Genomic DNA, 16,300 nt, shown 5'->3' on the forward strand with positions numbered 1-16,300 from the left:
TTTTTTTTCCTGGGGTTCACTGTTGCTTTCGCAGGTTTTACCAGACTGACCCATTTGGGCTGCGTTACTACTGAAGGAAGCACTTGGGGAGCGAGTCAAGGCGAGCAGCAGCTGAAGTGGCCTCGTCAACGTTTAGAGCGCCAGCGTTGTTCATTGTCAGCGAGGAGACAGCAGCAGTGTTCTGCCGTTTTCCTCTGGCGACCTGTGTGTTTTTGAATCAGAGACTCAGATTAAAAACCTGTGTCCTGTGAGGTTTGGTGTGGATTGAAACAACCTCTGATTGACACAGCTCACTGCTCATCTCTGGTGGATATTTGGTTCATTTATCCTGTGAGGACTGAACATTGGATTCGGTCTACCAAGAGGTAAAAAGCTCTGCTGATCTATATTTTGTGGAACTGAACATCACAATTTCAACCTTTCTGCGACAGGATACACTTAAAGCAGTGTCAGTGGCCTTGAAGCCAAGTATCAGGTTATATCAGTTGGATCCATCGAGGTAAGGTACACCAAACCAGGAGATTGACACTGAAATACACTGAAGCTCCACAATCAGTCTCCAGGGTTTGTACCGCAGTCAAAGGCAAAGAACCTGTTCCACACACACAAGGAAAAGCCTGGCTGAGATCCATTTCATCCAACAGGCCCGGACTGTGAAGTCAAATCGATCCTACTTCTGTGGGCTGCCACAGGTGACTGCACAGCTATCGGCTGCTCAATAATGCATTGAGTCAAACTCAGGAATGAAAAGGAGGAGAAAGTGTGTGAGCCTCTGATCCTTTGTAAAGGCGGATGACTGCCGAGAGAAAGCAGGCAATTACTTCTGGATAACCCAGCCAATCCGGGACACGTGGAAGTGAAAACGTTGAGCAAATGTTGAAAAGACAGGAGATGAAAATGGAGGCTGACAAATGACACTGGAGCAAGGCTCATAAGCTTGACCAAGACAGACAGGAAAAGACAAGCAGAGCAAAGCAGCAGACTTTGAAAAAGATCTAAAGTAAGATATCTCCAAATACAATACTTTAGTAGTGACACATACTCAGAAGAAGTTCTAAGTTTGAAGAAGCGTCATCATGGTGAACACTGGCATGCAGCTGATCAGCTTCACTTGTGCAGTGACTGGTTGGATCATGGCGATCGCCGTCACGGCTTTGCCTCAGTGGAAGGTCTCAGCCTTCATTGATGGAAACATCCTGACGTCAGAGATCAGGTGGGAAGGCATTTGGATGAACTGCGTTTACCAGACTACAGGTCACATGCAGTGTAAGACATATGACTCCATGTTAGCCTTGCCTCCGGACATCCAGGCGGCACGTGCCCTCATGTGTTTGGCCATCTTCATGGGCTGGCTCTCCTGCACCGTGTCCTGTTGCGGCATGAAGTGCACCACCTGTGCTGGGGATGATCGCCGGGCCAAGGCAGGTATTGCTCTCGCTGGTGGGGTTCTCTTCATCCTGACAGGCCTGTGTGTGCTGATTCCAATTTCCTGGACTGCTAACACAGTCATCCAGGATTTCTACAACCCCAGCGTACCCACGATGCACAAACGAGAGCTGGGCCAGGCTATTTATCTGGGCTGGGCAGCTGCGGTTATCCTTATGCTCAGTGGAGCTGTGTTGAGCAGCACCTGCCCCCTCATGGAAAGAAATGGAAGATACCGCAGGGGTTATATAGGCCGGAGTTTTGCTAATTCACCTCCTTCAGCACCAGATCCCCCAAAACCTATCACATCCCATAGCCTACCAATGAGAGAGTATGTATAGGAAGACGAATACAAAAGAACACAGGCAAGGGGAAGCAAAAGAAATTATGTCTCCGAAGTCTGTGAATTTTAAGCTATACATTCAGATTTCTATATTTATTGATAAATTCCAAACTATATTTTGCTTATTTATATATCTCTTTGTGATGTTAAACTTGTCTTCAGTAGAAAACATTCACATTTGTTTGAAATTTGACTTTTACTGCTCTGTGATTTATAACGGTGCCTGAAAGAAGCCCATTGCCTATACTGTGAAATCAACAGCAGTCCTGATGGCTTTTATGATGGCTTGTATTGTGAAGACTGCGGTGACTTCTTACACAATATCATTACCTCTTAAATTTGTCACAAAATGCCTTGACTGAGTGCGTCTACATGAGAAGTGTGAAATAAAAAAGTTTATTAAAGTGTGTTTCACCAGCTGCGTTTTGGAAATGTCTTTATCCTTGTTGTTTTTGTTTCTCAAAAATAAAATGGTAAACTTTGACCATCACAAACTACAGTGGCGTACAGTGCGGTTTACTGTATGTCATTAATTCGTTTGTGTGAAAAAATGGTGTAATCAGCATAATGTCTTGCCATTTTCTTTTCACTTGAATTCCCACATGAAGTCCAATACATTCACAAAATAAAAATCCAGTCTTTTTTCTAACATGGACAGAGAAAGTGTCCATTTGAATGTTGTCGATATCCTCTGACGATCCCGCTCTTCTTCTCAACCCCCACGAAGAAATTAAGTCAAGCTGGTCAGAGATTAATTTACAACGTGTACTCTCTTCACTGGGCCTCCATAAAGAACGACACTTTGCAAAGTGTATCTGAAAATGGACAAAGAAGTCTTTATCTTTTAAAATATTAAACCTTTATCAACATGGTACTACACTACTAACCATAGCCTATGAACATGCCAGCCATTGGAGATTGGCTAGCTGGTACTAAACTAGGTCGACTGCATGTAAATAAAATCTACATTGTTAGAGAAAACATTATGTTAATCATTCATTATTTGTTCATGTATACATTATAAATAAGTAAATAACATTATACAAGGATTTTACCTGCTATGTTTTCTTCTGCACTTGGAGACTCCAAGGATTTCCATCTCTCGGGAGCAGATTCCAGAAGGGAGAGGTTGTCTGCTGTCAGCAACTGAAGCAGAGTTTTCCTCCTAAGAAATCTGAACACACGTGTTAAGAGAAAAAAAAAGACCCTGAACATGACGCAAACACAAACCACTGCACCACAAGCATTAACACAAAGGATACTGTTGTCGAAAATGACGCTCGGCATCCTGCAGCCACTCCAGCATGTCAGCCACTGACGGGAAGGTGGCCGAGCGCTCTGTTACAGTGAGCAGATCCAGACTGCTGGTGTTCTGCTCGTACAGCTGGGACACTGCAGAGACTTGGTTACTGAAGGTATCTCGGACAGACTGGAGAGAGGACCTGAGGGAAAGAGAAAGAGTATGACAGGAAATCTGTGTCTAATAACATTATAACAAAACATTACAACCTTTTTATATGGCATATACAGGTACATTGCCACGTGCCTTCGCTGATCAACACATGCTGCATTAAATGATAGATACCACTTTCCACCTGTCATATAGAAACAGTGTACCTCTCTGAGCAACATCTCTTTTTGAAGTGCCATATAATGCCATAGTGACAGCAGGGACATACAACTAAATGGACTGACTGTAACTAAATGTGACTGTACCTCATAGCTGTGTTAATTTGCATTGAACAGAATCAATGAAGGTACTTACATCTTCTCGTTGAGTTTGCCCAGTACAGTATCAGTTGCTTGTAAGAGCTTGAAACGAAGTCGCTCCTCCAAGTCAGGGAAGATTCTGAGTGGTGTGTTGGAGAGTTGGACGTTGGACAGAGCCCTGGACTGTTCTGCTAGATTCCCCAGAGACACAATCAGAGGACTGCACTCGTCCAACACATCCTTCCAGACTTTGTGGTTGTTTTCTAGAGTCTGGAAACTTTTCCTCAGCGCTTGATGAAGCGCTGATGATGCAGGTTTGGACATTTCACGTCCCTAATTTAGGCAATAGCTGACCAGGCGCTTAAAACCGCGTTTGCCACAAAGCGACGCTGATATCCTGAAACATTTCTTTCGTTCTGGACGATATTCTTTTATACGATCTGTCTATGAGCTTCACGTGTGATGATCTTCGCTGCTAGTAACATCACATTTCTTCCATGTTGCTTGAACTCCACTTCCGCTCTCCTGATGTAAACACTGACGTACGGCTCTAAAGCGCTACGATTGGCCGAGAACACGTTAAGCGTGACGCATATGAAACGCGCGTCCTAATTGGCTGATTCGGGACTTTGGCTCCTCCTCGCGCGGAGATTTGAAAAAGGCTTTATCGGAGAAGAGCGAGCGCTGTGCTGCTGCTAGCGGAAACGAAACGCGTTGTTCAGGTAAATATTGTTTATAAGCTATGTCTTTGCACATGAAGACGAATTATTTAGAGTGTTTTAACAAATGTTTGTACATAAGAACTAAACCGATAGTGTTGCAAATGGTGGTACAAGCTTATGTTCATGTTAATTAGTTAGCTAGCGGAGCACTGACATTAGCATCAACTGTTAGCTCGCTAACGAGCTAGCCTCCTTATTATATTGTGTTTTTCCAAAGGCTGAAAACGTTTATAACACGTAGATACATAATGCAACTTGGTGATATTACTCTCTCCTGTTGGTAAATGTACTTCTATTTTTGTATTTTTCTGCCTACCCATGCAGAAATGGCTCCCAGAAAAGGCACAACCAGAAAAAGGAAAAACAACCCCAAGTCGGCGAAGCTAGAGGCTTTTCTGGATGATTTCGACAGTGAAGGTAACTTCGACACTGAAGTTAGAGTTTAATAAACAGAATAAAGTTGTTCACACCCAACCAGAAGCCCCGAAGAGTCTTTACGCCCTTGTTAATCTAGGCCAGATTTGACAAATCGACATACATTTTATTTTTGAGGCAGACATATCAAAAGTGGTCTGGATTCAAGGGAAGGGGCAGTGAAATTGCTATTGTTGTTTGCAATTGGAATCATTTTGTCAAACAATGGACAATTGCTCTTAAACTCTAGTTAGAGCTTTAATTAAAATATCTAGATTTCACAACAAGAAGTGGATGAAAAATTATAAGAGCTGGTTGGTATTGTCTTTTTAGTTGTGGTTAACTTTGGTTTCAGCTTTGTACAATTTCTTCATAATACATCGTCATTTTATTAGTAGTCTGTAATATATTACTGGATACAAATACTTCCTTGTTTAGGGAGCATTTTAAGGTTGTGTTTTCTCAATGTGGAACCACTTTAAAACTGTAATGCTACATCATTAACACCTTATTTTCACAGTGAAAACCAGAGTTGGACAAATGAAAGAGAAGCTCAACCAGCTGTTGAAGGATGTTGACAACAGCTACAACATGGCACTAATTAAACTCCCCATGACTGTCAGGAAGATGGTCTGGTTGGAGCATTGCAGTAAGTTGTCACAAATCCACATTAGTTTCATTAAAACGATTTTTTTGAAAGAACCTTTAAAGAAATTAAGCCACAGGCATATTTTTTGTAATTTTTTTTAAAGTCATAACTGCTGCTCTGGTGTTTTTCTTTCCCAAGAAAACATGTTTGCATGTTTATCTTCTGAGAGAGTTTCATGACTTTTTAGACATGTTAAATCTTAAGAGATCTAAATATTAAGCTCAGACTTCTGTTTTGTCAAGAAGGCCTTTAAATATGTTAATGTCTCAAATATATTTTCTATCCCCCAAAAGGCAGTGATGCTGGTTATGAAATTCTTGTTTAATGTGACCCTTTTGGTTAACGCTAATAATACTAATGGGTTTTCATAATTCTTTTGTTGCTATGATCATGATGCATGCATTGAATGGGCTTTGGTTTTAAATGCCTTGATAAACCTTGCATAAAAAAATCTGTTCTCTGTATGCTGCAGTGTACGAGTTGCACATTTTCCAGTTGTATTTTTATTCTGCTTTATTCGCACAAGTTAGTGTTAAAACTATCTGAAATGTGCACAGTCTACCTACAGTATGTAGGCAGCTGCAAAATTTAAGCACATTTGCTCCAATAGCCAGGAAATGCATCATCTTCTCTATAGTGTGTGTATTATATAAAATAAACAACGGAGGTGTTTTGTCATTTGCTTAGCATTAAATGATGATACTTTACTCCCATTTTTGTAGAGTCTGAGAAACCAAAGTCACCAGAAGCAAATGATGCAAAGGTAAGTTTCAGTCTCTACAGTCACAATGTCACAAGTTTTAGATTCTTTTTTGGCTTATAGAGTTACACCCTGTGCTGAATTGAACATTCAGTTTTATGAATTCTTATCTCTTAGCAGAGACAAGAAGAAGAAGCTGCTGTTGTTAAAATCGTTGAGGCTGAGGACCATGCAGTCCTACTGAAATCAGTCAAGAAGCGTATGTATTAACTAGATTTTGTGTTCTTAAGCATCCTTAAAATCAGAATTTTATTGGGATGCTTGAGTGAATGGAGTGTTTATACTCACTTTTCACACATTTACGTTGTTTCCAAACAGTGTCAAAGAAAAAACGTGGCGGCAAATCTAATTCAGAGGATGAAAACACTCCAAGCACAACCAGGAAGGTAGTGGCTGATTTTCATTCTGATGCATGTAAAAGGGCAAGAAAACACAACTGTGTTAGTCTCATAGATTATAAACAAATTCTCTTTTCAATTAATAATGTTTTTTTAATCTTGAAAAATGTAGAATTTCTGTGGAATGCCACTGTTGTTTTCTTTAAATTAATTTTCTTAATTTAGACGAGAGCTGCAAAAAAACCACCTACTACATCAAAAAGGGCAAAAGCACTATCTGTCAGCAAGCAGAGCACCTCCATCAGACGGTAAGGCATTTCCCTTCTTTTTCTGCTTTTTGTCTTCCTCCCAAAGCCCTGTCTTAATGTTATTACTTCAGTAGCATTAGACTAACACATCTATCTGGATTCAGATCCACCAGGAAGCCCTTGGTAACTCCTGCTAGGAGCATGCTGGACTCGTCTCTGATGATGGGCCCTACTCCGCTCATCACTCCACGCTTCGACCCAAGGTAAGCATTACATCGGTGTATACAGTGTGTGTAATAGTTGCTATTTTTGTAAAGGCACCTGGACAAGACCTGCCTGATAATTGGGATTAAACTGACCAGGATTGATGCCTATCACATGCCTAAAGTACTTCATGGATTGTGGGGTTATCTTTAAAGACCTAGCTGCGTTAGATCAGTTATTTTCTTCCATCTTCTGTTTTCTTTTCAAACATGTAAGTGGAACACATTACTCCCATTATATCCTCTTTTTTTTTTTTTTTACCAGGCTTCCTAAGACCCCTGCTGTGAGAGTTCCCCGCCACAAAGAGAGGGTCTATAGCATTTCTGTAAACGGCTCTCCAATTGCAGCAGGCAATGAGGACATCGTCATCAACGTCCCCATTGGGAACGGAGAGGTGGGTGCAGAGGACATATTTTGTGTTAGGCGAAATCTTTATTAATTATATAACTCCTGACAAACCTTAACATTAGGCTCATAGAGGAAGCTAATTAAATGCCTGATTATCTTGTTCATTGATCCAGAGCATTCAGCTTTTGGCCAGTCAAATGGACTCAGTGGACCTGTCGCTGCTGGATGAAACAGCCCTGAGGAGCATTCGGCTCCTGCAGGTATGTTGATCACGTTTCTGTTGTCCTACAGAATAACCTGTACCAGTCTTGATACAGGTTCTAGTTTAGCAATTCAAATGTAAAATGATCTCACTATAATTTTGTTTGTCTTCTTTGTAACAGAATCGCCTCACAACCCTATGTGGGACGTCAGAGTGACCTAACCGTCAAACGTGTAAATTTGGACTAAAATGTTATTTTGCTGTTGTTGTTTACTTTTGTAAGATAGTCAAGTTAACTTTTCTGCTGCTTCTTGAGGATTAGGCTAAATCCTTTTGAGGAATCCTGCCTGTCTCATTTTAGTGGTATTCCAGTCTTTATTTGTTTTTGCCAGTCAGACATTTATGATTATTGAATGAATATGTCCATTCTTTGTTTGTAAGTAGTTTCACATTGTCAATCTGTCACTCATTGAGTCTTTTTGACTGCAAAACCGATAAAGGATTTTTACCACAGTTGTACATTTGTGTGATATGGTTTATTTGGCATTAAAATTATTTTATTATTATTTCAATAAGAGTGTGAATAAGTAGATCAAACATGATTGAAATGTTGTTTTTGTGGATTAGTTGAATTGACAATAAGATTCAGTTGAGGATGGCTCACACTTGCACTGTTGCATAGTGAGCAGCAGATGGCAGCATTTCACCATAGAAAGATTGATTGGAGCAATCAGAGCATTGACTCTCCTGATTCTCCCATTGAGACAAAAATGAAACAGTTAAAGGCTGCTTTAAGCTCTTTTTCCCCCCAGGTTCCTGATATGGTGTGGGAAATTGCTGCTGTCTTTTGCCATACTCTAGTTTTGAGTGATATTTATAATACTGGAGTTAGATTAATATTCAGTACTAAGGTTGTCCTACCAGAGGAGTCTACTTTCCATTCGTCCTCTATAAAATTCTATATTTTCCTACCAAACTCTTGATTTTTGCTTACGAGGAAGTTCTTGTCCTTTTAACGACTTTGTTTACTCAGAGGGACGCTAGTGAGTCATGTGACAGGGTGTTGGCAGGAAGTGGAAACCTGTCCCGCTCCTGGCACAGGAACCTGCACTCTGACCTTCGGGGACATCATAACGCTGCCAATTAGAAGCTTGTTAAGCTTGTTTAGGCCTGATGAGCTCGTTAGGGTTTCCACCTGGGATAGTGACCTGGGTCAGACTGGGCCTCACCTTCGGCACATACAGACAAGCATAACTCTTTGCTATTCCTGTTGGATTCTCATGTATCATATGCTACCAAACAACAGTATGGGAACTCTGTGCCCCCAGCTGAAACCGGGCCTGGTCCCTTCCATCTGTAGCCATCTTAAGCACTTTATCATCTTCTGTCTCTCGCTGTGCAAACTGTGCTGCAGAGGTAAAAACCCAAGTTCTGCATCACTACAAACGACAGATGTTGTGGTCAGCAGTGCGTGCAGTTCAGCTCCCTCGTTAGCGGAGTACCGGGCCCTTGCGCACCTGCTCTACATATCATAGAATTTTCCTGGTATTGCCTCTGAATGGATTGGATCCTTTTTTTATTCTCTAGGTGGGTGGAAAATTGCCATTTTGCACGGATGGCTTGGTTTTCAGTAAGCACGCAGGCAGTGGCGCAGTGACAGGTGCGGTATGGATGGGGCGGATTTTGAGGTCATAGAGCAACACCGCTACATAAATCATCTGCTGAGATGTTCAAGATGAGGGACTGGAACCTGAGATAGAGGAAAGGAGGGGAGAAGCTTTGACACCAGTTCTGTATTAGCATCCATTCTATGCTGTTTTATTCACTTTAATCTGAAGAATGTTAGATCTAATATAAGACGGTCATGTACAATTATTCAGTGAAGCTGCACTAATCAGTGCTCTTAGGCGTTAACCTTGTAAAGAGCCACATATCACTCTTGAGTTGGAGACCAAAAAAGACAAACGGAGTAATGATTGCACTTATTTATTGGGTAGTTGCAAACGTGACTCACATACAGTACTATGCTAATGCTTGCCACTTCTTGGTAAACATGTTACCATTACCTACTTTTACCTTCCACCTTCCCCATTTCTCAGATTTTGTCTTCCCAGCGTTTGTTACCATGAACATGACTTAAACATGATTGTGGTGTATTCCTCAACAAAGCTGTTCTTTCCCCAAACTGCTGGAGCCGTTGGCTAATTGAGCACCAACACCTGGGGAAACAGCCAAATTTCCTTTCCAAGACAAATGAACCTGGCAAAGACATGTTCTCCCAGCGAAATTAATTCTCTTGTGCGCCGAGGCCTCCTATAAATCCCATCCATCAAGAGCTCCGCTAATCGATTTATTCACATGCCCACACCTCCGTCTGCCACTGTCTCTCACTCAATTCATACTGAGCCAGCCAGGGGTCACGACTCATCTTTCTCTAAGTTGGTTTGTCAGCACTGACCAAAAAAAACATCATCATCGAATACTTTGTTCTGTCAGCTTTGGAGATGGAGAGTGGGCCAGTGTGCTCCTGATGGCGTTTTGATGGGTGGCCCCTCGCTTAGACACTCTTGATCATGGGCGGAGCTGAGAGGAAACTCTGCTGCGAAAAAAAAAAAATCCAGTGAAAATTATGTCCTTCAAATAACGGTCTTCAACCCAAGGAGGAAATTGATGCCATTCACTGATTGCACAGGGACCAAATGTTGCTCATTGCTTGTTGGTGAGAGACATGGAACCATTTGTTTGCACTGCATGATAGTAGTAGTTATGTAGTAGATGCTGGATTACAACTATTACAAGTATTGGGGGGCTGGAAACATAATTTAAAAATAAGGCTAATGTTGTTTGACCCATTTAATTTGTAATTTATTAAAGTGCTTTTGGTTTTGGGTCATTTGGTTTAGCAATTTCATGGAAAGTCTCTTTACGGATAAACAAAGTGTGGGAAAAAAAAAAATCTAGTTTGAGACCTGTAGAACCGTGAAAGCAACTCAATGACTTAAATAAAAGTTGATTGACTTAATCACTAATTATGTGTGAGAAATGAAGATACGTGCAATTTCATTTGAGGAGCAACAGATTCAAGTTGCAATGTCTTCTAAACTATAAAGAAATAGTTACAACTGAAACTAAACTAGACTGTGGTTAGGACGATAAAGAGAGGTGAAGTGAGTGCACTTGCTAGACCTTGAAACGGTTAAATGGCTGTAAATGTAATTGCTCAAAGCACATTCAATTTCAGTTTTAGCCATATAGGTAGTTACATTTGTATGTACAATGCAGAAAGCAGTGAAAGAGACAGTGTCAGATATAAAACGTGATTTTAAATCAAGTGCTAGAATAAATCGGTTGAAACTATAATCTATAGGTGTTGAATAGTAGTAGTCGCGTGTATTTGTCACATTTTAGGTTATATCCTATATTAAAATGTTTAGTGTTTTATTGCACATACACTGGCTGGCGGAAGAAGTCTTGCTGTTCAATGGAAGCCTAAGAATCTCTCGATAGAAGAATCTAAAGCTGTTTGAAGAGTCAACCTTGTAATGTTGACACAGCTTTAGATTCTTCTACAGAAAAAGAAGTGTGCGGTATTTCCTTTGTCTCCAGTCTAATTAGGAGTTTATTGGTGTCATTCTGAATCTCTGATAGCAGTGCTCTTATCAATGTGTACCAATAATACATGGATAAAACGGTCTGTCTTTCTTTCTTTTGTTTTTTTTTTTCTGTGAATGCTTTTCAGATTCAAGAGTACACACTTACTCCTTCCTAATAGGAGTAAAAGCGCAGCATTCAGAGAGTTTTAATATGGGATGAACTAATAGTGGAAGCATTAACCTGACTTCTGCACCTTTATTATGCTGGACTTGGCCTGGGCAGGTTCAAAGTAAGCTTTTCTCTTGTGGTTAGATGAATATGAGATGCGGATACCACGAAGGGCAGCAGAGCAGGGATAAAATAAAGTGAATTCTCACCATTCATTACCTCCATCAAAGAAAGAAAGAAAGTGACCATAAAATCAGAGGTGGAGCAGTGACTAGGATTGCCTTTGAGAAATAATTAAAGCCTCTTTGCAATGCTCCCCAGCCTCCGGGAAAAATCCCCATCTTCTGTATAGTCTACAATTGATGTTTGGTTTACCAGCCCCTCTGTATAAAGCAGACCTTCAATAAACTATATCACCCTATTTGTGAGAGTAATACAGCCCAGTGCGGTCCTCAATTAGGTGTAAATGACACAGCAAATTGGAAAATTAGGAGGAGAGGGAAGGATAATTTGCTCCAAAACAGGCTAAAACCAATTCATTAGCAGACCGGGAAGAAGACAAAGGGTCCGTTTGTGTCTTCCAACAGAAATCCCACTTTAAGTTCAGACGCCTTACTGTTCACCTTGTCGCAGGTTGCATTTGGAGGCCGAGGTGATTTATTATGACTCATACGTTGTTCATAGTGTTTGCATTTACAGGTTGCACTTATGGGTGATGTGTGAGCAGGGGAGGGAATAGAATCTCCATTGTTAATGCAATATATTTTCCAATTTGACAAATCTTAATAATAATAGAAAGTAATAACATCCACCATTTAAATGTGAACAGCACACACTGTGTAGCATTGCAGATAATGATTCTGGGGGTGTGCAGTGTGCTGCTTAGTGAACTACTGTGGACGACCAGGGTTAAGTTCATCATCCTGGTGAGTTTCTGATGATTATTATTATTATTATTGATAACGTAGTGACATTAATGCACTAAATTTTTCAATAGTTATAAAATTGGAACTTTAGTCATCGTTACCACACACAGAGCTCATTCCGGTTGTTTTTAAGCAATGACATGAGAGTATGACCCGTGAGTCAAGAGTGATGTCTTTAATATCACAGTGTTTGAATTTTATACAGCTTCAAAAAATAAAATACAACAATCAAACAACCCGTTGGTTGTTTGCTACGGTAGGGTCATCTGAATTTTGCTCTAAGACTACAAATAGGACTTAAAAGGAGATTTAAAAGCAGTAATAATATGTCATGGATACAAACACAGTGCTGCGTCTTCAGTGTATAGTCAAGCACTTGTCCTGTCCACAGTTTTAGTTTTGTGCAATGTGTCCAACAAAGTCAAGCGGTTTTGAAGTTTGATGTCAGAATAAGTTCACACATATCTCTTATTCTTCCTATTTCAGCTTATCTAAACGTTGACATTTTCCCAAAGTGTTGCTGTCACTAAACCTTAATGCTGCTGTTCAGCTTTAGGTGTTGCTCTGTGATATTCTTCAATCCCTTATGTATGATTTTATAGGCTGGAGTTACAGCCTGTGAAACCCATATGTTGCACAATACACTGCACAATCTTAAAACTCACCAAAGATTCCCACATTTAAAGCTAGCTGCTGCCACGATGCTGAGCTTTGTAGGACCCCCCCTGCTCACTACACTGTGTCTGGTTTCTCGGTGTGACTGCATTCCTGTCCAGGTGTTTGATTTCTGGACACAAAACAATTGAGAGATGTTAGCGGTGAATGTCGGTGCTGTGAGGCATTAATTACAAACACATTTGCTCCTGGATCATTTGAGAAACACCTGTCTCTCTTGGATTCGTGGCAGCAGACCTATGTGATAGAATACGTTTGGGGATCAATTTGTCTTCATTTCCTGCTGCTCTTTTCATTAGATGCAGTGGTGAGTGATATGATTAGGGGCTTTGCATCAAGAGCAATGATCCTTCTTCTTCTTCCGCACTTTGCATAACACACACAACCCATTTTAGCACATGAAACAATCAGTCTTTACAGAAGAAGAGTATAGGTTTTGAAGAATGGGTATTGTGTGGTGTGTGAGATTGTGCAGTAAATTTTTGAATGGTCTGCTAATGATCACTTTTGTGTAATTCAGCACTTTGATGAATGAAGTGTCCTGTAGTAACTTAAAGTGACGCCTGAACTGAAACGCTCCTGCGGCACCAGGTGGTTGTGTTGCCCGAAGACACACATCAATATTTGTGGTGTGTTACTGACTGGAGCACGTAGCCCCGATGTTAACTTCATCTGAAAAACTAGACTAGGACACCAAGATTATAATTCACTGGCAACTCTAAAAACATATTTCTGATTAGTCTACTTGTCCAGAAACATAGGTTTTAGTTGACAGGACCATGTGAGCTTGATCTCTCTTTCATGCCTCTTCCAAATGACCCAATCTTAGCACCAGATAGTCTTCAGCCTACAGAGTGAATATGAGCGTGTGGAGATATATGGAGAATATGTAGAATATGTCACATTAACATCCAAGTGGGAAACTGAGATTTTCTTGAAAACGATCTGACCTGGCAACAAATATACTGCACATCCCCCAGAGTCTGTTGCTGAATGTACTGAACCTTTTGTAACCCACCTATGTAGGATATGGCATTATATTGTCATTGCAGTTGAGCTAAAATGCTTTAAAGTCCCCATCTCTACCAACCAGCCCATATGACAGAAATAGATGTTTTCTATACAGCAAGGCTTAGGAGGGTGCTAAATTAGCAGCGAGAGATAATACAAGCATCACACAAGGCAGCATCTAATTGCATGTAATTGAGAGTACATGGCATTTGTACCACTAGGCTGAGTCACCGGGGAACATTAGAGCCTTTTTATTAAACGGTCACACTGCAGGGAAACAGCAGAAAATAAAGCCAAAGACTCACAAGTTATGCTGCTGAAGTACTGGAGAACTCCTAAACATCCTGCTGAAAGTAGTTTTATGGTACAAGTCATCTGCCAATAAATCGCTCCCCATCAAGGGAGGAGATTTGACTCTTTAACTTTGCGAGTTTTCAGCTGAACATAGTGCACTTATTGATTCAGTATCTCCCATCGTAATGGTTGTCTCTTTACTGAGAGAAGAGAGAAACACACACAATGAAGGGATGTCAGAAGTAATGTTGATGAGGAAAACCTCATTGCTCGCTTTCAAAGAACAGTTTATATTGCAAAAATATACAATAAAGTAAGAGCATGGTTTGCAGTTTCCCAGTTTTCTGCATCAGTTCGACATGAAATGTGATCTGATCTTCAGCTAAGTCACAAAAATCAACAAAGCCAAAGCTTCTAAGCTGATAAAACACAAACATGCATCATAACTTTCTTAAAAACACTCATTAAACAGAGTGTTTAGCAGTGGACCCTGTTGAGGGCCACTCGTCATGTGTGAAAGGAGCTCAAGTACAATGCTGACTAGTGCAGCTTTAACATGCTTTATTCTGTGCACTAGGTTTCCACAAGTTACTGTGGTCACCGACAAATGCACAAAACACTGCATGGGCACGCAAACACTCACAGTTGTAAGTGAGTGAAGACAGGCTGCTGGCCCATCAGTTTGCTGATGATGTGTCTCGGTGGTCTTGGAGCGGAAATCAACAGCCGCGGAGTGAGTGCAGAGCGAAGTGAGTAAAATGCTGACCTTGCTGTAAGCAACACCAGCGTGCTGTTAGCAGAAAACACTGTTCCACTGTCATGCATCACAGAGCTGTCGACCTTCAGCCCCCCGTGCCTGTTTGGTCAGCCGCATAAAACGTGCAAAGTGTTTTTAAGTGCTCGGGCCTCAAGTCTCTGGTAGCAGGTGCCTATTTCCTCGCCTCTTTTTGTGGAAACAACTCATAACATTAAACAACCTGGAAAACACACCAGGACTGTTAAGTTGAGTTGAGAGTTACATTGCTGAGTCGCTGATCCCCCCCCTTTCCTGTGTAATCACATTAGTGGTGGTGGGCTGGTGCATTAATTTGAACATTTTCTTCTGTGGCCTTGAAGGAGAGAGATGACAGATTATGGGAAAGCAACGTGAATGAATTCCACAAATGCATTTCGAATGCGTTTGGAGCCAGTGTTTTAACATTTACATAACATTTGTAGTCATGCTTAGCACTTGTGTGTCTTCACAAATTAGTTCTCCCCCCTCCTCACATGTGCTCACTGTTCCTGAGAAACAATACGTCTACAGATGCCAGTGCTGCAAAAACACGTTTCTTATTTGCATCGTGATTGGTTTTCTTTTGACATTGCAGTGGCAAGAGAGTAGAATCGGCGTTCCCGTGGCACGTCTGTGAGCGGGTCACGCTAATGTAAAGTTTCATGGTGATCAAGGCACTGCGGAGCTTATTCAAACTGACTGAACAAGGCTGCACTGTGGTGGCACCTGCCAAGAGCTTCAGTAATACAGCAGTTAAGTAGGTTCACCCCAGATTAGTGCTGGTACCCTGCTGCTCTCTATTTTTCCTTGTTCTCTTTTTTACAAGAAGCAACAGTTGACGCAGTCTATTACATGTAAAACAAGTTTTATATCCTCACTGCAGAACCCAGAAGAATAAAATTGTGATTGTGGAAAACTTCTTTTTTCATTTCAATTTAGCTTTTGGGAAGACAGATTCTGTATAGCACTGATGTGATTTAAATTGACTTAGGATAGTGTGGAGTCTCAGGTGTCTCCTGCTCTGAGACTGTTCATCTCTCGGCTTCACTTCTGCAAATTAATACTACAGCTGAACCCATTTTAAAGCATATTGTAGATATTTTTCTATTTAATATAATTGTAACCTATGCCAAATAACTAATAATGCATGAATTGTGGTCAGAACACTGAAAAAAAGCTTGCAACTCCATCCATTAACACAAGCAGTGATGCAGCCATATGCAGCATCATATGGCCATCTGCAAATATATTAACCAGTAAATAAATCTCAGTGCTGTTCTTCTCTGAAGCATGTTGGCTTTTTATTCTGCAGATGTTTCACTGTAATTAAAGCTATGACTTACTGCCTGTTAGTCCTGTTTGCCTTTTTTTCCAGAATGGGCAAAGTTTAACACAGAGGATTGAAAGATGTAATTTGTCACATGCTTATACAAT

The 16,300-nt window shown here is 40.8% G+C and overlaps 3 protein-coding genes across 4 annotated transcripts; 2 read left to right on the top strand and 1 right to left on the bottom strand.

Moving 5' to 3' along the window:
- Positions 1–2,311, top strand: LOC113155515 (claudin-4). Its single transcript, XM_026350293.1, has one exon. It carries the CDS (start codon positions 1,077–1,079, stop codon positions 1,764–1,766), a length of 690 nt encoding a protein of 229 aa, XP_026206078.1. The 5' UTR covers positions 1–1,076; the 3' UTR covers positions 1,767–2,311.
- On the bottom strand, positions 1,909–3,987 carry c19h1orf109 (c19h1orf109 homolog (H. sapiens)). The gene is made up of 4 exons (XM_026350294.1): positions 3,534–3,987; positions 3,031–3,210; positions 2,824–2,942; positions 1,909–2,583 (listed from the first exon to the last, which is right to left on the bottom strand). Exons 1-4 carry the CDS (start codon positions 3,800–3,802, stop codon positions 2,543–2,545), a joined length of 609 nt encoding a protein of 202 aa, XP_026206079.1. The 5' UTR covers positions 3,803–3,987; the 3' UTR covers positions 1,909–2,542.
- Positions 3,988–4,130: 143 nt separating this feature from the next.
- cdca8 (cell division cycle associated 8) lies at positions 4,131–7,936 on the top strand. Of its 2 annotated transcripts, none has more exons than XM_026348798.1 (11): positions 4,131–4,200; positions 4,525–4,617; positions 5,135–5,263; positions 5,986–6,026; positions 6,141–6,222; positions 6,342–6,409; positions 6,587–6,669; positions 6,774–6,872; positions 7,138–7,267; positions 7,395–7,481; positions 7,605–7,936. In XM_026348798.1, exons 2-11 carry the CDS (start codon positions 4,527–4,529, stop codon positions 7,638–7,640), a joined length of 846 nt encoding a protein of 281 aa, XP_026204583.1. In that variant the 5' UTR covers positions 4,131–4,200; positions 4,525–4,526; the 3' UTR covers positions 7,641–7,936. The 2 variants fall into 2 exon arrangements, with proteins under 2 accessions (XP_026204583.1, XP_026204584.1); XM_026348799.1 differs by having other exon boundaries at positions 6,144–6,222.
- The last annotated feature ends 8,364 nt before the right edge of the window (positions 7,937–16,300 follow it).

The sequence above is a fragment of the Anabas testudineus genome, chromosome 11 (genome assembly GCF_900324465.2).
Source record: "Anabas testudineus chromosome 11, fAnaTes1.2, whole genome shotgun sequence".
Taxonomy (NCBI): Eukaryota; Metazoa; Chordata; class Actinopteri; order Anabantiformes; family Anabantidae; genus Anabas; species Anabas testudineus.